At 43.9% G+C, this 21,588-nt stretch overlaps 1 protein-coding gene across 2 annotated transcripts; it reads right to left on the bottom strand.

Moving 5' to 3' along the window:
* Positions 1 to 2,581: 2,581 nt before the first annotated feature.
* Positions 2,582 to 14,417, bottom strand: LOC135506987 (transmembrane protein 154-like). 2 transcript variants are annotated; one of them, XM_064926435.1, is made up of 9 exons: positions 14,166 to 14,416; positions 12,531 to 12,602; positions 12,328 to 12,393; positions 12,147 to 12,206; positions 11,750 to 11,899; positions 11,370 to 11,427; positions 8,880 to 8,956; positions 8,306 to 8,352; positions 2,582 to 4,951 (listed from the first exon to the last, which is right to left on the bottom strand). In XM_064926435.1, exons 1-8 carry the CDS (start codon positions 14,284 to 14,286, stop codon positions 8,318 to 8,320), a joined length of 639 nt encoding a protein of 212 aa, XP_064782507.1. In that variant the 5' UTR covers positions 14,287 to 14,416; the 3' UTR covers positions 2,582 to 4,951; positions 8,306 to 8,317. The 2 variants fall into 2 exon arrangements, with proteins under 2 accessions (XP_064782507.1, XP_064782508.1); XM_064926436.1 differs by lacking the exon at positions 2,582 to 4,951 and adding an exon at positions 4,960 to 6,263 and having other exon boundaries at positions 14,166 to 14,417.
* Between the last annotated feature and the right edge of the window lie 7,171 nt (positions 14,418 to 21,588).

Here is a 21,588-nt window from a genome sequence, read left to right as displayed (position 1 = left end):
AGCCATATTCTTTGAGTATTTCGTGGGTGATTGGTCCTGTCTCTGTGTTTGTTGTCACCAGATAGGCTGTATAGATTTTCACGTTCCGTTTGTCGTTTCATTATTTTTGTTAGTTATTTCATGTCTCGTTCCGTTTTATTAAAGAACATGAATAACCACCACGCTGCATTTTGGTCCGCTTCTCTTCCACCAGACGAAAGCCGTTACAGAATCACCCACCACAACAGAACCAAGTGGCGTGGTAACAGGCAACAGCAGCAGCAGGAGCAGGTTGACAAGACTTTCTGGACTTGGGAGGAAATCCTCGACGGGAGAGGACCCTGGGCTAAACCAGGGGAGTGTAGCCGCCCCAAGGTGCAGCAGGAGAAGGAATGGACATGGGAGGACGAATTGTTCGGAGAAGGACCCTGGGATCAGCCTGGAGAATATCGCCGCCCCAAAGAAAAACTGGAGGCGGCGAGAGCTAAGAGGCGCTGGTATGAGGAGGCAGCGCGGCGACGCGGATGGAAGCCTGAGAGTCAGCCCCAAAAATTTCTTGGGGGGGGCTCACAGGCAGTATGGCTACGCCAGGTAGGAGACCTGCGCAAACTTCCTGTGCTTACCGGGGGGCTAAAGAGACCGGGCAGGCACCGTGTTATGCTGTGGAGCGCACGGTGTCTCCATTGAGGGTGCATAGCCCGGTGCGGTACATACCAGCTCCTCGTATTGGCCGGGCTAGAGTGGGCATCGAGCCAGGTAAGGTTGGGCAGGCTCGGTGCTCAAGAGCTCCAGTGCGCCTGCACGGTCCGGTCTATCCTGTGCCACCTCCACACACCAGTCCTCCGGTGGCAGCTCCCCGCACCAGGCTTCCTATGCGTGTCCTCGGCCCAGTACCACCAGTGCCAGCACCACGCATCAGGCCTACAGTGCGCCTCGCCTCTCCAGCGCTGCCGGAGTCTCCCGCCTGTTCAGCGCAGCCAGAGCCTTCCTCCTCTACAGCTCTGCTGGAGTCTCCTTCCTGTTCAGGGCAGCCAGAGCTGCCAGCCTGCATGGAGCAGCCAGAGCTGTCAGTCTGCATGGAGCAGCCAGAGCTGTCAGTCTGCATGGAGCAGACATAGCTGTCAGTCTGCAAGGAGCTGCCAGTCTACAAGGAGCTGCCAGTCTGCAAGGAGCTGCCAGTCTGCAAGAAGCCGCCAGAGCTCTCAGTCTACATGGAGCAGCCAGAGCCGCCAGTCAGCCAGACTCTTCCAGATCTGCCAGTCAGCCAGACTCTTCCAGATCTGCCAGTCAGCCAGACTCTTCCAGATCTGCAAGTCAGCCAGACTCTTCCAGATCCGCCAGTCAGCCAGACTCTTCCAGATCCGCCAGTCAACCAGACTCTTCCAGATCCGCCAGTTAACCAGATTCTTCCAGATCCGCCAGTCAGCCAGGATCTGCCAGAACTGCCAGCCAGCCAGGATCTGCCGGATCCAACTACCTGCCTGAGCTTCCTCTCAGTGCTGAGCTTCCTATCAGTGCTGGGCTTCCTCTCAGTGCTGGGCTTCCCCTCAGTCCCGAGCTTCCCCTCAGTCCTGAGCTTCCCCTCAGTCCCGAGCTGCCCCTCAGTCCTGAGCTTCCCCTCAGTCCCGAGCTGCCCCTCAGTCCTGAGCTGCCCCTCAGTCCCGAGCTGCCCCTCAGTCCAGTGCTGCCCCTCAGTCCCGAGCTGCCCCTCAGTCCAGTGGGGTTCTGGGTGAGGACTAGTAGGCCATGGTCCGCGGCGAGGGTGGACTATCCTAGGACGCGAGGAGGAGGGACTAAGACATTGATAGAGTGGGGTCCACGTCCCGCGCCAGAGCCGCCACCATGGACAGAAGTCCGGGAGTCCGCACCATAGGGGGGGGGGGGGGTTCTGTCACGCCCTGGTCAAAATATATTATGTTTGTCTTCATTTATTTGGTCAGGCCAGGGTGTGACATGGGTTTTTGTGTCACCAGATAGGCTGTATAGATTTTCACGTTCCGTTTGTCGTTTCATTATTTTTGTTAGTTATTTCATGTCTCGTTCCGTTTTATTAAAGAACATGAATAACCACCACGCTGCATTTTGGTCCGCTTCTCTTCCACCAGACAAAAGACGTTAGTCTCCTCCAGACACTCATCAAAAAACGGCAGATGATCTAAAGAGATAAAAACATGTTTATATGCCATATACTGGCACTGTAACTGTCCAGGTGAAAAGCAGAAACACTGGTGGGAGACCTTGAGCTGGAGTTTCAGACAGCACATTGGTAATGATGTAACGAGAGAGAGAGCGAGAGGGAGAATAGCGACTCCATTTCTCCTGCCTTTTAGTCCTTATTGATATGCATCGCATTCCAGGATGTCTGTCCTTGTTGCTCTTCGCCAGCCTCCTCTAATATGAATTCCATTACCATCCAATGAGTGTCCATCAGGTATATGGAGGGAAGAGAGGGTAGAGCACATCAGTGGAGGCTGCTGAGGGGAGGACGACTCATAATAAAGGCTGGAACGGAGCACATGGACTGGCATAAAGCACATGGAAACCATGTTTTTCATGTGTTTGATAGCGTTACACCTATTCCACTCCAGCCATTACCACGAGATTAGCACGTCACAGATTTATTGATGATTTACAAATATGCAAATGTATTGGCCGGACAGTTGGTTACTTGTTGAAATTATTACAATAACTACTGCTGTAACACTTGGATTACTGACAAATATGAGAACCTAACAGAGATTGAGGGACCAAATTCACTCCAATGACCATAAGCAAATATCAATATTTGTATCAAATCAAGCACAATTTACACATTTAAAAAATATACACGTGACTAAAAAAAAATATCTTCCAGATATTTACAATGAAAGTTACTGCAAAATACTGCCTGTCACGTAGAGCTGAGCAAAACATTTATACATCGATGTGACGAGAATTTGTAGATTCAGATTGCATATCAACAACACCACTATCATTGGAGGAAAAACATATTCAACCAATGAAAGACATTGTACCATCAAAAGGAATGACATGCTTAGGAAGGAATGACAGTAATTGTGAAATACTGTTTCTCAAAGAAAATCAGGGAAAACAAAACATCACAAGACAGTCACTGTATACAACAACCCAACTGAAATTTGAACTCTGTGAAAATATCTCAGACTCTCAGAAATTACCTTCCCTCCTCGCTCTTGAATTCTAAACAGCTTTAGCATTGCGTGATGGCCATGAACCAAAGCAAAGCAGTGTACCAGCAGTTCTCAGTTATCTCATGCATAAAACAATAGGCAGGGTTTCGTAATTAGAGTAAGAGTTTGTGAGAGAGAGAGAGACAGAGAGAGACAAAGAGAGACAGAGAGAGTGAAAGAGAGACAGAGAGAGAGACAGGGACAGAGAGAGAGAAACAGAGAGAGACAAAGAGACAGAGAGAGAGACAGAGAAAGAGAGAGTGAAAGAGAGACAGAGAGAGAGTGAAAGAGAGACAGAGATAGATCCACGTGCAGTCTGTATACTACAACCAGAAGGGACAGAGCAAAGCAGAGGAGGAGACACTAGCCAGTCTTTAGCATAAACATTTGTTGAGCCATCATCTTTATCATGTGACTGGCTTAGAGCCATCATATCTATCATGGGACTGGGTTAGAGCCATCATATCTATCATGGGACTGGGTTAGAGCCATCATATCTATCATGGGACTGGCTTAGAGCCATCATATCTATCATGGGACTGGCTTAGAGCCATCATATCTATCATGGGACTGGCTTAGAGCCATCATATCTATCATGGGACTGGGTTAGAGCCATCATATCTATCATGGGACTGGGTTAGAGCCATCATATCTATCATGGGACTGGGTTAGAGCCATCATATCTATCATGGGACTGGGTTAGAGCCATCATATCTATCATGGGACTGGGTTAGAGCCATCATATCTATCATGGGACTGGGTTAGAGCCATCATATCTATCATGGGACTGGGTTAGAGCCATCATATCTATCATGGGACTGGGTCAGTTGGCCGTTGGAATAAGGGTATATACCATCTGGTCTGGCTTTACTGTGGGCATGGAATATGTGTTTATGTTGTAAAGGGGAGGGCCTGTAGGATCTTTGGAGGTCAAGTCCTGATATTGTTGTCTGGGTGTCAGAACATGGCTACCGACACCTGCTTTCAGCAATAGTTTTACATGTTTTACTCCACAGGAGGCTGCTGAAGGGAGGACAGCTCATAATAATGGCTGGAACGGAGCGAATGGAATGGCATCAAACGCATGGACACCAAGTGTCTGATGCATTTGATACCATTCCAGCCATTACCCCGAGCCTGTCCTCCTCAATAAAGGTGCCACCAACCTCCTGTGTTTTACTCCTTCCTCTCTCACTGATTCCCTCTCTCACTGATTCCCTCTCTCACTGATTCCCTCTCTCACTGCATGACAGCTGAATACAAAAGACAATAAAACAATCACATAAAAAGTGTATATGAACTTGAAACAATGACTAAAAAGGCACTGTACTGAGTTGATGGCGTTGCAAAAAGCATTCATTATTAGGCCGACCACAATCAGGATCCGTGTAGTGAAAGGACTATTGCCACACACTGTTTCTCCATAGAGTCTATACCACAGTACATTTGACGGTGGAGTGCGCAGATTTTAAGATGTTACGGTCTAAAAAAGTTTAACTTGTGCATTTATTGTTACTTGTCTTTTGTTTATGCTGAAATGGAAAATAAATTCAGCATTTCCTGTTTTTTGCAGCCACCTTGGAGGAGGTGTTGCTTTCTTGTTGTCAATGTGGTCGGTTGATGACGTTGCTTTGACATTGACATGAATAGACGAAGCCTACAGTGCGGCTGGGTAACAGAATGTCCTTCCCTGCGATGGGGAAATGTCCTTTGTCACCGGCAGTACAGCATGAGGACGGTTGAGAGAGAGAATTGACTGACTCCGTGACTCTTTAGGGACTAGCCTAGAGGAGACAGACAGACAGGGAGAGGTCATGCGACTACAGTACAGTACATGTTCATACAATCAATAGAATAACATTCTTCATTGGAAGGAGTGACGTGATGTTTTAACATTCGTTTGGTTGTCACACCAGACCCTCTGTCCTACAGTATGTAACTCACAAAGGTCCTTGGGAAGGAATGAGAATGATGTCATTTCACAATCAGCTGGTATGTTGATCCTCTAGTCTACACCAAACTGTCAATAAATCCCCCATTGGAAACAACAGATATTTACAGTTGGTTTTTATGTACTTACAGTAGGTCTACAATAGGGCATGCTGTCTACAGCAGTGGAGGCTGGTGGGAGGAGCTATAGGAGGACGGGCTCATTGTAATGGCTGGAATGGAATACATGGAACGGAGTCAAAAATGTGGTTTCCATGTTTGATGTGTTTTAAACGGTTCCATTTATTACATTCCAGCCATTACAATGAGCCCGTCCTCCAAATAGCTCCTCCCACCAGCCTCCACTGGTCTACAGTTGGCCTGCCATACACAGTTAACTGAGAGTAGTCTATGACCCTCCACCCTTATGGCACACTGCAAACCCACAGAACTCTGGGGGAAAAAAGCTGTGTGTGAATGACGTGAGCTCACAGCTAGTCTAATGGACCTTGACCCTCCCAGCCTTTCTGAGAGAGAGAACAAGGGGCCATCCCTACGCCCTGTTGCGCCACACTTCCATGCATGCCTGTGGTAATCGCTAACAGATGTCAGGACTCTTCCTGCTACAGAGGGTTAGAAGGTTACGATGGGTACAGAGGAGGACTAGGGGACAGAGTTCAGCAGCCACTGTGTGTGTGTGTGTGTGTGTGTGTGTGTGTGTGTGTGTGTGTGTGTGTGTGTGTGTGTGTGTGTGTGTGTGTGTGTGTGCCCTTGTGTCAGTAAGTGAGGCATGTGTTTGTGCAGTCATGTGTATATTTCTGTGCGTGTGAGTGTGTGTGTCAGAGAGATAATAGAAGCATGTGTGGGAGTATGTGAGACTCTGTCTCGCTCTGTATCTGTGTGTGTGTGTGTGTGTGTGTGTGTGTGTGTGTGTGTGTGTGTGTGTGTCTGGCCACCATGTATCAAAACAAGGTATGCAGGGGGAACAGAAATGACTGTTGTGGTGGGCCGGGCGACTGCAGGCTGACTCCGGTCGTCAGTTGAGCAGTGTTTCCTCCGACAAATTGGTGCAGCTGGCTTCCGGGTTAGGTGGGCGGTTGTTAAGAAATGTGGTTTGGCGGATCATGTTTCGGAGGATGCATGACTCGACCTTCGCCTCTCCCGAGCCTGTTATGGAGTTGCAGCGATGAGACAATAAATATTGTAATTGGATCGCAAATGGATATCATGTAATTGGGGAGAAAAACAGGGGAAAATACAAAAAACAGAAATGCCTGTTGCAAAATTGGGCTCCCGAGTGGCGCAGTGGTCTAAGACACTGCATCTCAGTGCAAGAAGGGTCACTGCAATCCCTGGTTCAAATCCAGGCTGCATTACATCTGGCTGTGGTTGGGAGTCCCATAAGGTGGCACACAATTGTCCCAGCGTCATCTGTGTTTGGCCGTCATTGTAAATAATCATTTGTTCTCCACTGATTTTCCTAGTTAAATTAAGGATCAATACCTGCACATGATGAGTATGTACACTACTGTTTAAAAGTTTGGGTTCACTTAGAAATGTCCATGTTTTTAAAAGAAAAACACATTCTTTGTCCATTAAAATAACATCTAATTGATCAGAAATACAGTGTAGACATTGTTAATGTTGTAAATTACTATTGTAGCTGGAAACAGAAGATTTTTTATGGAATATCTGCATAGGTGTACAGAGGCCCATTATCAGCAACCATCATTCCTGTGTTCCAATGGCACATTGTGTTAGCTAATCCAAGTTTATCATTTTAAAAGGCTAATTGATCACTAGAAAACCCTTCTGCAATTATGTTAGAAAACTGTTGTTCTGATTAAAGAAGCAATAAAACTGGCCTTCTTTAGACGAGTTGAGTATCTGGAGCATCAGCATTTGTGGGCTCGATTACAGGCTCAAAATGGCCAGAAACAAAGACCTTTCTTCTGAAATGTGTCAGTATATTCTTGTTCTGAGAAATGAAGGCTATTCCATGCTAGAAATTGCCAAGAAATTGAAGATCTCGTACAACGCTGTGTACTACTCCCTTCACAGAACAGCACAAACTGGCTCCAACCAGAATAGAAAAATGAGTGGGAGGCCCCGGTGCACAACTGAGCAAGAGGACAAGTACATTAGAGTGTCTAGTTTGAGAAACAGATGCCAAACAAGTCCTCAACTGGCAGCTTTATTAATCGTACCTGCAGGTTGGTGGAACCTTAATTGGGGAGGACGGGCTCTTGGTAATGACTAGAGCGGAATAAGTGGAATGGTATCAAATACATCAAACAAGGGGCAAAACCTTCAATGGGGACAGAGGGGACATGTCCCCCCCACATTCTGAAATTGCATTTTTGTTCCCCCGTTTTATCATTGGAATGTGATACAAAACGGACACCTCCAAGAGGTTGGGAAGGCTGTATGGAGTGTTTATCCGACAGGATTAAAATATATATATATATTATATAGATGAAAAAAATGTCCCTCCCACTTCTAAAACAAAAGTTTCACCACTGCATCAAACATGTTGTTTTCAAGTGTTTGATGCCATTCCATTTGCTCCCTTGGAGACATTATTATGAGCCGTCCTCCCCTCAGCAGCCTCCACTGACCAAGGCCTGAATTTATAAAGTGTCACAGACTACATGTGCTGATCTAGGATCAGGTCTCCTCATCCATGTCCATCTTATTAATTATGATCTAAAAGGCTAAACTGATCCTAGATCCTTTCTCTTAATCAAATGATAGACTGTTGAGTTTCATGTTACAGTAACAGCAGGACAGGTCAACCCACGTCAACAGCAGCAGGTCATGTTATAATGTCACCCGGACAACACATTATGTCATCACCAGGCTGTCTGTCCTCCCTCCCTGTTCCCGAGTTCCATTGATGGGTGTGACTGACGCATTCGCCAGTCACCACCTTGGACTCTATTCAATCCGTATTACAGATATTCAGCGTTAAAGCGTGATTGAAATGTAAATGAAATATTCCGCGTTAGCGGAGACTACGTTCACGGTAAACGCTGCCTATGTCGGCTCAATCGGGAATTACCTTTACATTTATATCGCGCAATCTGTAACGATTCAGTGATGCAAATTGAATAGAGCCTAGTATCTTATCCTGCAGCGTTGCTACATAATCAGCAAAGTACAGTAGAGTTGACTACTATAGTGTTAGTAAATAACAGGTGTATGATTACCATGATATCATGTTAGATCCCTTGTCCAGAGTCCATTCGAACTCCACCTAAAAAACAAATTGACAACTCATGTGACGAATACAATATCCCTGTATAAATCCCAAACAATATGGACATTTACAGTCTACGAATAGCTTTCCTATCAGTATGTACTTAGATATTTAAAGTGCACATATAAAAGGAATTGACTCCAGCCTTGTCCACGTATGAACGCTATCGTCACACTTGCAGTGGCTCAGTAATAAAGTATACAATGGCGCCCTCTTTTGGAGAAAAGTTATACTCAACCAACCTGTTTTCACAGCAGCATTTATCAGGGAAAGGCATGTGATTACAAATGTCCAAATTTCAATTACAAAACAGGAGTGAGTAGTCAACAGAGTTGACAACAGACAGATCTTCTTATTGTTAACCAAGAGTAGTCTAATGCTCGGAGACCAAGGACGACCACTGCCAACTAACATACAAGATATACAGCCTCAGCTCAGATTGTTCCAGTTATACATGACTTTCAAAGATAGTTATTAGTGGGCTGCTATTCATTTTCTTTTGGGGGGGTTTTAAGATGACTCACCATCTTTATTCATCCAGTGTTCCAGGTCTTCCATCTCCAGCTCCAACACAGAGGGGACATCATCCTCAAACATGGGCCTGGAAAACAGACAACATCGACAGCCCGTCATATTACTGTTTTGACATTCCAAAAATGACAAAATAAAGGGACTGAAATGAAGGGAGTGTAGAGGGGGGGAAAATACAAACATCCACTGTTGAGGTATAAAGACGATCCAAAACAGTTGAGGGGTTTCTCACACGGTGTACTGGTCTCAAATTAAACTCCTTAGGAATAAGCTGTTTTTCACTGATTTCCACCCAAAACTGTTCGTATTTGAATAAGCACTGTCCTTCCCTCCAATAGAGTTTGACATGATTTTCTCCTGGAGGCCATTTGAGTGGTAGTATTGCTGATTCTCACAAGAGGGCGCTCTCGTCATTGACTATCGTTTTCTGTCAATGCTCATCATGGATACATGATTGGCTTAGAGAGAGAGAGAGAGAGAGCGAGAGAGAGCATTCATGTGCAGTGTAAAGTTTGGACAGGAGATCGTTTTTGACAGTTATTTCCTTTATGTTGGTCTTTCTCTTACACTAAAGATACCTACATACCGTACATTCTCAGGTGGAGGCTGGTGACCAGGGACAGGGTGTCATGTCATAGCAGGAGGAACTTGAGCTTTGCCATATTTCTGCTGAAATGCTCTTTCATAAGATCTCAGGCTAATGTGTAAACACTTCGATTCACACATGACTATATACTTTATGTCAGATATGAGAGACTGGTGCGTGTGTGTTTGTGTGAAACAACTTGTTGAGGAAAAGAGCACACGCGCACGCACGCACAGAGAGAGAGAGAGACACACACACACACGCCTGTTTCAAACTCCTCAACGTCTTTCTTTCTAAACAGGAAATAACAAACAGAGGTGAGAAAGGGTGAGGTCAAAATCATACCAAGAGAAACAGATTTACTGCCATATACGAATTTAAGTGCCTGCAACTTGAAGTGTATAAAGAGCACAGTTAAGAGCAGTAGCCTAGATACAGTGCATTCGGAAAGCTTTCAGACCCCTTGGCTTTTTACACACTTTGTTATGTTACAGCCTTATTCTAAAATGGATTAAATTGTTTTGTCCCTTCATCAATCTACACACAATACCCCATAACGACAAAGCAAAAACTGTTTTTTAGACATCTTTGCAAATTTATAAAAAATATCACATTTACATAAGTATTCAGACCCTTTACTCAGTACTTTGTTGAAACACCTTTGGCAGTGATTTAGAGCCTTGAGTCTTCTTGGGTATGACGCTACAAGCTTGGCACAACTGTATTTGGGGATTGTTAGGTCTATCCAGAGATATCCGATCAGGCTGGGCCACACAAGGACATTCAGACTTGTCCCAAAGCCACTCCTGCATTGTCTTGGCTGTGCGCTTAGGGTCATTGTCTGTGCACTTAGGGTCATTGTCCTGTTGGAAGGTGAACCTTCGCCCCAGTCTGAGGTCCTGAGCACTCTGCAGCAGGTTTTTATCAAGGATCTCTCTGTACTTTTCTCTGTTCATCTTTCCCTCGATCCTGACTAGTCTTCCAGTCCCTGCCGCTGAAAAACATCCCCACAGCATGATGCTGCCACCACCATGCTTCACCGTAGGGATGGTGCCAGGTTTCCTCCAGACACTTAGCATTCAGGCCAAAGAGTTCAATCATGGTTTCATCAGACCAGAGAATCCTTTTTATTATGGTCTGAGAGTCCTATAGGTAGTGTTTGGCAAACTCCAAATGGGCTGTCATGTGCCTTTTACTGAGGAGTGACTTCTGTCTGGCCACTCTACCATAAAGGCCTGGTTGGTGGAGTGCTGCAGAGATGGATGTTCTTCTGGAAACTTCTCCCATCTCCACAGATGAACTATGGAGCTCTGTCAGAGTGACTATCGGGTTCTTGGTCACCTCCCTGACATTGGCCCCACTCCCCTGATCGCTCAGTTTGGCCGAGCGGCCAGCTCTAGGAAGAGTCTTGGTGGATCCAAACCTCTTCCATTTAAGAATCTATTTAGTGTTTTTTAAGGTTTACAGTTTTGGACCCTTGTGTACTTGGCAGTAAGTGAAACTCACTACACATTAGCACAGTTTACATCGTTTATTTCTGCTGTGTTCTTGTGGACCTTCAATGCCTTTCCAAATCATGTCCAATCAATTGAGTTTACCACAGGTGGACTCCAATAAAGTTGTAGAAACATCTCAAGGATGATTAATGGAAACAGGATGCACCTGAGCTCGACTTCGAGTCTCATGGCAAAGGGTCTGAATACTTATGTAAATAAGGTATTTCTGTTTTTTGCAAAAATGTCTAAAACCTGTTTGCACCTTGTCATTATGTTGTATTGATTGTAGATTGATGAGGGAAATAATTGTATATTTTAGAATAAGGCTGTAATGTAACAAAATGTGGAAAAAGTCAAGGGGTCTGAATACTTTCCGAATGCACTGTATAACTCATACTTACATTGGAACTTTTTCTGTGTCATCGCTACCATGCAAATATTTATCCTCTTCTACGTTATCTGGAATAGGAAACGTCTAATAAAGTCATGACAAAGTACATTAACAATATCCACTCATACATTGTATACTGTATTGTGGTTGAGTACACAACTGTAGGCCTACACACTATTCTAAATAAGTGTGCACAAAGCTAAACATACCCCAACTCAGAGCTGTTTTTTACGTCATAGTGGTGTAAAGGACCCATGCAATGAAATGGACGACTGAATTGTACAGTACGTCTCGTCGTAAGCAGATCTGTCATGGTGTATGAGAACGGGGTCATGTCGCTTCTCATCACGTGGACATATTCCCAGCTGTAGCACAGTTCTCATGACCTACCAGAATGTCTCGTTCCTTTCCGATTCCATCTGCGGTTGATTATGACTACGCCCACTACCATGGCGATTACCACGACCACCAGCACAACAGGAACCAGGACGAAGGTGAGACTCAGACTGTCCTCCAGTGGTGCTTCAGACTGATCCTCCCCTGGAAGAGGAACCATCATGGTGGGAAACTGATTGTGCCGCTATAGATGTAACACCAGCTTGTCTGCAATGTTTCTGCAATTATTTTCACCATCTCAATAATCGTTTCTAACACACGGTTTTCTTAAACACTACGTCAGTTGTGTTGTTTGTGTTCAATCAATCAATCAAATCAACCAAGTTTATTTTATAAAGCCCGTTTTACATCAGCAGTTGTCACAAAGTGCAGATGTACTGATGTAATATACCTTCTAAATTGACACCTGGACTGAACCCAGAACCAGCTTCAGCTTCAGTCTCATATCCCTCTGAAATGACATAAAATGAAATGAAATGAAAAACCAGAGGGCTTTTTGTTGTTGTTGCCATGCAAGGCTCTGATGGAAATCAGGTCATGGAATTGTGTTATGGAGACAGGTGTAATCTCACCTGAAGGACTCTCAGATGATAGGTATGAGTCTGGTGTAGGGGTAGCATCACTTACAGGTGGGATCACTGGGGACGTTGAGAAAAGCATCAACACAAGCACAACTAATGCCAAACCCGTTGGAAAGGGGCAGTTATGAGCTATTGCCACCAGGTTGTGTTGGAGGAGTATGCACATGGGGGAGCAGAAAACAGCTAAAGCTCACCTGAGAACCCGGCATCATTTTCTGTTTGTGTTTCTTCAACAGTACTTGTGTCCTCCTCACCCTGGCAGAACACTGCAATGAATGAAAGAGTCCATGGTTAAGCAACATAGGGCCAGGAGTTCTTCATTATAACACAACCTGACCTCAAGCCTACGGTATAGCGAGAGCCAAGAGTTTTTCCGGGTCACTTGGCCAGGAAAGAAATCATCACCCTAGTTTTATGCAATTTAGAATATTCAGGATTCATAGAAAACCCACGAAAGACTCCACTATGTGCAAACTACACTGAGTCAGACAGTGTGATACTGTTTCCCAGAAAAATGAGTTTAAACAGTCATCGGATCTTTGGACGTGAATCAGTTTGGGCCTGTCAGTAGTGTACTTGGTTGAGAGCTGTGACCATAATCATGTTTAACTAAATGAGCCGATGTATCATACACTCTTCCAAAAAGGGTTCCAAAAGCATTCTTCAGCTGTCCCCATAGGAGAACCCTTTTTGGTTTCAGGTAGAACCCTTTTTGGTTTCAGGTAGAACCCTTTTTGGTTTCAGGTAGTACCCCTTTGGGGTCCATGTAGAACACTCTGTAGCTGGAACCAAAAGTGTTCTACTTGGAACCAAAAAGGGTTCTTCAAAGGGTTCTCCCATGGGGACAGCCTGATAACCCTTTTAGGTTCTAGATAGCACCTTTCTTTGTGTAGGTTAACCCCGGACATTCCAAGAACCATCACAGACACATCTTACTGTAAATGTTTGGGCATGTACAGTGTAATTCAAAATGAATGTGATGAGGAGACATGGACATGGCATTAAAAACCCTTCCAAATGAACGCATCACTTGGTTACCAGCCAGTGGATACAGTGAAAAGGCAAGGCACAGACAGTATACTGGCAGTAGACTCTATGACTCTTTCAACTCAAAAGAAGTATCACACAGATGGAGATAACGTGCACCACAGAGGGAACAAACTGTGCCATTAGAACCTTGGTAATGCCATTGCGAAAATGTTTCTGTTAATGGTTTTCCTACTGACAAAACACAATGTTCTCATTCTTTTTGTGAAGATGGATCTTTTGAAATGAAACAGGAACATCAATGTTTCACTGTGTTTACAGCTGATTCTTATCGTTCGTAACTAACTACCTGTTGCAAGAAGGGATGTGAACTCAGCCTCTTTCACAACTGACATGTGACAGAGATGTACAAAGACAATAACATCCGATTGAATAGAAGTGAACAAGCTCTCGGAGAGCTATTCAAATATTCAACTTCAGAAAGCATTGTGAAGCCACTCAAAGGCACATGTAACCATACAGCAGCCATTACTCAGGTACAGTGTGTAAGACCTACTGGATAGAATACCATGTAGTCAAAAGGCCTAGAGCTTTCACTATCTCTTCATAAAACGTGTCCACACATATTTCAGCAGCCACCACCCGCCAATATCAACCACATTTCAGCAGACTATTACATTATCAGGCAAACTGAGAAAAAAAGAAGAACAGGAAGGACACCAATAGAAAACAGACAAGTAATGAAAGTGGGTGAATGTAGGAGAGTAGAGAAAGCCATGAAAGCTCTGTTTCCAATGAGCAGTAAGGGCAAATCATCTTTACTATCCACAGTCCACACCTACCAGTCCCCGCCAGGCAGGCTGTCAGAGCCAGCAGCAACATGATCGACGATGGGGTCATTTCCCTGTGGCCTCTCCTCCCTCTCGTCCTTGTGTTACCATGGACAGGAGCAGCAGCAGACATAGTGACATTGTGTGGTGCTGGTGCCCATTTCCTTCTGCCTACTAATGTTTGTCACGGCATCCTACTTCCTGATTCTGGGCTGCTTTTGACTCACCTAGAGACTCACCGAGAGGAGGAGGAGAGAGAGAATGAGAGAGAGGGAGGGAGGGAGGAACCTAAAGAGTACACAGCCACATAGCTACACACACCCAGCTGGATCACTCTTGCGGATGTGATGCAATTAACTGTGTGCTTGTCGCCACAAGCCTGGCAGCTCCACTGCTCTCTTCTGAAGCAAATTCCTCCCAGTTAAGGTATTCAAGCACTCGGGGCATACCAAAGAGAAGACAAGAGCACAGCAAACTTACTAAATGGAGGAGAGGAAAATGTTTTGCTTAGTTACATTCAGTAAGGAGCAGCTGGTAGTTGTTCTCTGTTACACTGGTCTCCTGAAGGACCAGGTAAACTTCTGTTTGGGTTTGAATTCAAACTGCTAACAGGGTCAGAACTGAGCTCTGAACGTTGTATACTGTACTATCTATGGATATGTCGTTATACCTCATTAACCTTCCCCCATACCCTTATCCACCTATCCCATAAAGCATAGCCCCGGCCATGACAAGTTTAGACATGATGTCACAGGTGAATGATTTTTCTGAGTTGAAACATGTTCAGAGTTGAGACTATAAACACAGAAGCTTCCAACTGATACGGACTTTTAAAGAAATGTTGTCCAAATAAAAAGTTTTGTGATGCATAGTTAGGGTTGGGGTTATCCACTGTCCTTAAATTGTTTGTTACAATTATTATTTTATACATGTGTGTTGATGATGCAATGTATTATAGACATGTACCATGTTTGACCATGATTGTTTTCAGTGTCTCAAAACTCAGTTGGAGCTTTCCACAATGTGTTTCAGTATTGTGTATTATTGTATCATTGTGGAGTGACACTTTAATACATTTTTCTAACTCTAAGTCTAGTTGTGATTCATGGATGATGCATTTCAGGAAAATCAGAGACATAATCCACCAGTCAATATAGGCTTTGGTAGATGAATATATTTCCTCTTTCTATCAATACTGAAGGCTTTTAAACATATTTATGTATTTACCAGCTGTGTCTAGTCTGGCAAGAGAACTAGGAGGCCAGCATGCCTGAGGATTTTTAATACAACGTATATCTTCTATGGTCCATTAGCGCCCCCATGTGGTAAAGTGTAATATGAACTCATGAGAATACAAAAGAAGGCACTGTGCTCCCATTCGACCTCAAATAGAGTCATCTCTTCTACCTCTAACTCTCGTGGAGTTGCATGTCTGTGACCACTCAATTATATTATTTCCACAATAAAGAACTAAGCTGTTGGTGATCCCAGTTGGCCTGTTTAGAGATAACCTTGAAGGAACTTTAATTAGCATTAGTCTGTATAAGATTATGACTGCAGTTAGAATTCAGAGCGCTGAGAAGATTAATATTGAACGTTTCCTTGGTTTTAATTAATTAGGCTAAACAGAAAATGCTTTCACTCTAAAAGGCAGTGAGTGTGGAGATGAAATGCATGTTCACATCAAGCGTTACACAGAGACATAGTGGAGTCAGCTTTAACCTCTATGAGATAGGAGGAGAGTGCACAATTATGAACTTGAACATGTATTAATAAACCAATTAGGCACATTTGGGCCGTCTTGATGCAACATCTTGAACATATATGCAACGGTTCATTGGATCAGCCTAAAGCAGGTACACTGCTGCCATCTAGTGGCTAAAATCTAAATTGCGCTTGGGCTGGAATAACACATTATGGCCTTTCTCTTGAATTTCAAAGATGATGGTACAAAAAAATACAAAAAAACGCATGTTTTTTTCTTTATATTATCTTTTACCAGATCTAATGTGTTATATTCTTCTACATTAATTTCACATTTCCACAAAATTCAATGTGTTTCCTTTTAAATGGTATCAAGAATGTGCATGTCTTTGCTTCAGGTCCTGAGCTACAGGCAGTTAGATTTGGGTATGTCATTTTAGGTGAAATTAAAATTTAAAAAAGGGTCAGATCCTTAGTCAGCCTTAAAGGGATGTGCTATGATTTTGTGAATTGTATTGTGTCTACATTTTTTAGGAATATCAACCGTTACTACTAGGCGGGCGTCAAATAGCTTAGTTGTTTGACAGTTCGAATCCCGGGTCTGATGTGAAAAATCTGTCCGGAAATGAGCTAGCATACCGGGAAGATTGCTAGTATCAAATCCTAGATGCTATTGTCTTCCGTTGTGCTATTGAGAAATCCACAACAAACGCTCCATGGGTGCTCAGTGTGGCAGCCCCCTGCTCCAACCTCTTCAACCTGTAGGCCTATACGTGTCTTTTGGAGGGGCTGGGATAAAGCAGAAGTCATCGAGTGAATCAAACAGATTCAGTGTCTCTATTCACTTTGTTTTCATGTATTTATTGATGTTTAATGACCATCCCTCCGTGTTAAAATAGATGTGGTCAGAGGCTGCCAAAGTGGATAACGTTATTCCTTTCCGTTTCCATGGAGACGTCAATATCTACAGCTATGCAAATGAATCATATCAGCAGTGAATAGGATGATTTTATAACCATGGCTACCTAAGTCAACAAGCAAATGATTTTCATGACAAACCTGTTATGAAAAAGCAAAGCCTCTGCTGCTAATAATCAAATTCAACCTTTAACATGCAAACCTTCCTCCCTCATAAAATATATGATCAATTGGTGCATAAGCACCAAGCCTAATAAGTGAATTCAAGGAAGGGAGGAAGAAGGCAATTTTAAGTATTCAAACAGGACCTACATACCATTGGTTGCAGTGGGATAGATTGTCCACCGGAGGGCAGTCCAGCCCGCCGTCCTGTTGGTCGTACTTAGAGCGCTGCACCCTCAGTCAATTAAACCACTAACCTTCCCTGTCTCTCAACAGAGCGGGAACAACACACTGGAGAAATAAAGGTGACCAATACATCCAAGTCTAAGACTTAATAATGTATTCAGCACAACCTTTTACCCCTTTTACCTCAACACATCTCTCACTGCAATACAATATCGATCCTTAAAGAAACAGCCGCTGCTCCTTCCTGCTAGAGGGACAGAAAATAATGCAAAAGACTAGAACAATATCTCACTTCTAAAGAGGGAAAAAAGAGTGAAAGCTCATTTACTCCCCAGACTCAGCATAATAGCCTATGCAGGGCACAGTGGATGTAATGGTTGGTCCTGACAGGGGGATCGTAGAGGGTCATAGGTTACGTCCAAAATGGCACTACATTCCCTGTAGTGCACTACTTTGACCAGAGCCCTGTTCAAAGCAATGCACTACATATGGAATAGGGTGCCACTTCAGATGCAACCATAGAATGCTATTGACTGTGGATGTTAGTGTGAGGATAATTGGCTTGCTGATATATGGCATCGACAGACATTGTGACGTACTGGAGGACTTTGTCGAGTCAGAGAGACAGACTGCCTGATGCCCAAGTCTATCTCTTTATAGATGTTTTCTGTTTCTCTTTCCTCTGTCATCCCTCCATCATCCCTCCGTCGCTATCAGAGGAGGCTGGTGGGAGGAACTATAGGAGGATGGGCTCATTGTAATGGCTGGAATGGAATAAATGGAACGGAATCAAATGTGGTTTCCATATGTTTGAAAGCGTTCCAGTAATGTCATTCCTGCCGGTACAATGAGACTGTCCTCCTATAGCTCCTCTCGCCAGCCTCCTCTGTTCACCGACCTTCCTTCAGTGAACCTCACCACTCCTTCCTTCCATGGACAGACAGGGAGTCAGAGAGAGAGGCCCAAAGAGAGAGAGAGGGGGAGAGAGTGGGAGAGAGAGAGACAAACCAATATCTGTTGTTTGTCTCTCTCTCTCTCTCTCTCTCTCTCTCTCTCTCTCTCTCTCTCTCTCTCTCTCTCTCTCTCTCTCTCTCTCTCTCTCTCTCTCTCTCTCTCTCTCTCTCTCTCTCTCTCTCTCTCTCTCTCTCTCTCTCTCTCTCTCTCTCTCTCTCTCTCTCGACCTAGCCTCTTTCTCCTTGTAGACTCCAGAGGTTAGAGAATACAGCCTGGTAACGTGTTACGTGTCTCCTCATTATCACAAACCAGTGCATGCAGGTAATGAGGGATATTTTGAATGGCTTCATTAGGATCAATAATGTATGCCATGTTATACGTTGTTATGGACTTTCCATCAGCTATAATAGATTAGTGGATTTCCACTGCTCTCTTTTGCATCGGAATTCCCCATTAGTCTTCAGGGAGCTTCCCATCTGTACGGTCACTTCCTCCATCAGAGATTTCTTATGCATTTCTTCCTAGGACGTGGATCAGCAGGGGCGTATTCACTAGTGGACACCGTAGCAACCCCTTTTTTTTCTCCAACAAAAAACAGAGTTTCTATTGGACAAATTCAGGTAGATCCCTCCCAATGTTGTCCCATTTGGTTCCTAGTGAATATATCCCAGGCTTCTCCAGTCCTCTGAGGGTTATTAGGACTAGAAGAGGTTAGTAGTGAATTAATAGGAATGGGAACATTACTTTAGAAGGAGAGAGTGTTCACAAATGTCCTTGCTTGCTGACATCTGAATAAACCAACATTAGCCCAAGCAGCATAATCATCATTCTGCCCGGATACGACCTGGATGTAGTATATGAATTAGATGGAGTGACTAATAGCAATGTCGTGACATTACAAGGGTTCTTGGATGCTTTAATGCAGTGTGATGAGGAGGGTATATCAAATGCTCTCAGGCTAACATCGGTTGGGGAAATGGCTTTCCATGAAGCCAGGGGGGGAAGCCAAGGCAATAGAAGGGGATGTCTCTCTATGGTTTATAAAGCAGCTGATGTCACAAAGTGCTATACAGAAACACAGCCTAAAACCCAAAATAGAAAGCTGTCTCACTACGGTTCCCTTCGTTGGGAGAATTTCCTGAACATGTGAGATTTGGCTTCTACTTATATAATGGCAAATAAAAGAGTTGACGACGAGTGAATTGAACTGAATTGAATTGAATTGAGTAGTTATCGGTAAAGGACGAAGGGGTATATTTGAGTGGATTTAGAGTTCAGTTGCAATGTTTATGTACATGTGCATGTACAGTATTTTATACAATTGTATCTCATTTTCTTGAGCGTGCAATTTAGCTCAGTGTTTGTATTGTTTATTTTATAGTGTTTTTTCCTCATCTTTTTCAAGGGTGCCAATGATTTTGGAGGTGACTTCATTTAAGACCTGTGGTTCTTTTGCCGATGAATAATATGATGCTTCTGTCGGTCAGAGCTTCAGTTGAACAATTGAGGGAAGTCATATAATATAACAATGACGTCGTGACGCTACATTGTATGACTGTTTCAAACCATAAAACTACAGAAGCTCAAATATTCATCAATATAGATAGCAAATATGTTATCGAAAGACTGTTGTTGATAGACGTTGGGGTATCTGAGGATACAATTCAAACTCATCCCTTCATAGACTCAGCAACACAACAGAAGGTCACACATATTGTCAAATGGGACAAGTCAGGCTATCGATTTCACATTAGGCCTCAAACCTTTCTGGTCCTACATGGCACAAAACAACCCTTTCATACACTTCACTACAGAGTTATGAATCAAGAAAAATAAGAAACCTCTGAAAATGCCATCAAAACTTCAAATTGATGTTGGTGTTGTCTTTTTTTACAATATAAAACTTAAAAAAGGCACAGATCTGTGGAAGGGTACCAAAAAATCTCTGCAGCATTGAAGGTCCCCAAGAACACAGTGGCCTCAACCATTCTTAAATGGAAGAGGTTTGGAACCAAGACTCTTCCTAGAGCTGGCTGCCAAACTGAACAATCGGGGGAGAAGGGCCTTGCTCAGGGAAACCAAGAACCCAATGACCACTCTGACAGAGCTCCAGAGTTCCTCTGCGGAGATGGGAGAACCTTCCAGAAGGACAACCATCTCAGCAGCACTCCACCAATCAGGCATTTATGGTAGAGTGTCCAGATGGGAGCCACTCCTCAGTAAAAAGCACATGACAGCCCTCGTGCAGTTTGCATGACACCTAAAGGACTCATAGACCACGAGAAGCAAGATTATCTGGTCTAATGAAACCAAGATTGAACTCTTTGTCCTGATTGCCAAGTGTCACCTCTGGATGGAACCTAGCACCATCCCTACGGTGAAGTATGGTGGTGGCAGCATCATGCTGTGGGGATGTTTTTCAACGGCAGGGACTGGAAGACTAGTCAGGATCGAGGGAAAGATGAACGGAGCAATGTACAGAGAGATCCTTGATTAAAAACCTGCTCCAGATCAGGACCTCAGACTGGGGCGAAGGTTCACCTTTCAACAGGACAATGACCCTAAGCACACAGCCAAGACAACGCAGGTGTGGCTTTGGAACTTGAACCCAATCAAACATCTTTGGAGAGACCTGAAAATAGCTGTGTAGCGACGCTCCCCATCCAACCTGAAAGTGCTTAAGAGGATCTGCAGAGAAGAATGGGAGAAACTCCACAAATACAGGTGTGCCAAGCTTGTAGCGCCATACCCAAGAAGACTCGAGTCTGTAATCGCTGCCAAAGGATCTTCAACAAAGTACTGAGTAAAGGGTTATAATATTTATTTAAATGTGATATTTCCGATTTTTTTGTTGCAATAAAACGGTTTTTGCTTTGTCATTATGGGGTATTGTGTGTAGATTGATGAGGGGGAAAAATATTTAGTCCATTTACAATAAGGCTGTGAACGTAACAAAATGTGGAAAAAGTCATGGGGTCTGAATACTTTCCGAATGTATACAACATCTCTATATGAATGTGCCGTTTGACAACATCCTTCCGGCTTTGAGGTTGCTGTTCGTGATGCTCAGTAAAGCCAGCTTGAACACAGAGCTTGTCTATTGATTTACGATCTGCCCCAGGTTCAAGGTTGAGGTGAAAGGTACCCTGACATTCCTTCTTAATCAAATTCAGAAGCAATTCAATCACATGCAGTTGCTCTAAAAGGTATTCATCTGATCTCCAGCGATTTGTAAAGGCTCGTGCACTGCATGTTTAAAGAAGAGTACAGACGTGTCACACAGCACAGTCATGTCTTTTCACCGCTATATTGGAATAGCACATCCGTAATGCACGTCATAGATAAATATATTTGAAACGTGTGAAATATATGTGAAATGAGTGTGAAATAAATATGAAATACGGTATGTGATTGAAAGGTTGAAAAGCATTATCGGAGGCTAGTGTAAGTCGACCACTAAGCGATACGCCTCCGTGATGTCATCACAGACGGCCTCAGGCCTTTTCTCACT

The sequence above is a fragment of the Oncorhynchus masou genome, chromosome 20 (genome assembly GCF_036934945.1).
Source record: "Oncorhynchus masou masou isolate Uvic2021 chromosome 20, UVic_Omas_1.1, whole genome shotgun sequence".
NCBI lineage: Eukaryota > Metazoa > Chordata > Actinopteri > Salmoniformes > Salmonidae > Oncorhynchus > Oncorhynchus masou.
Note: the sequence above shows the minus strand (reverse complement) of the source record. Positions and strands in the feature narration are given on the sequence as shown.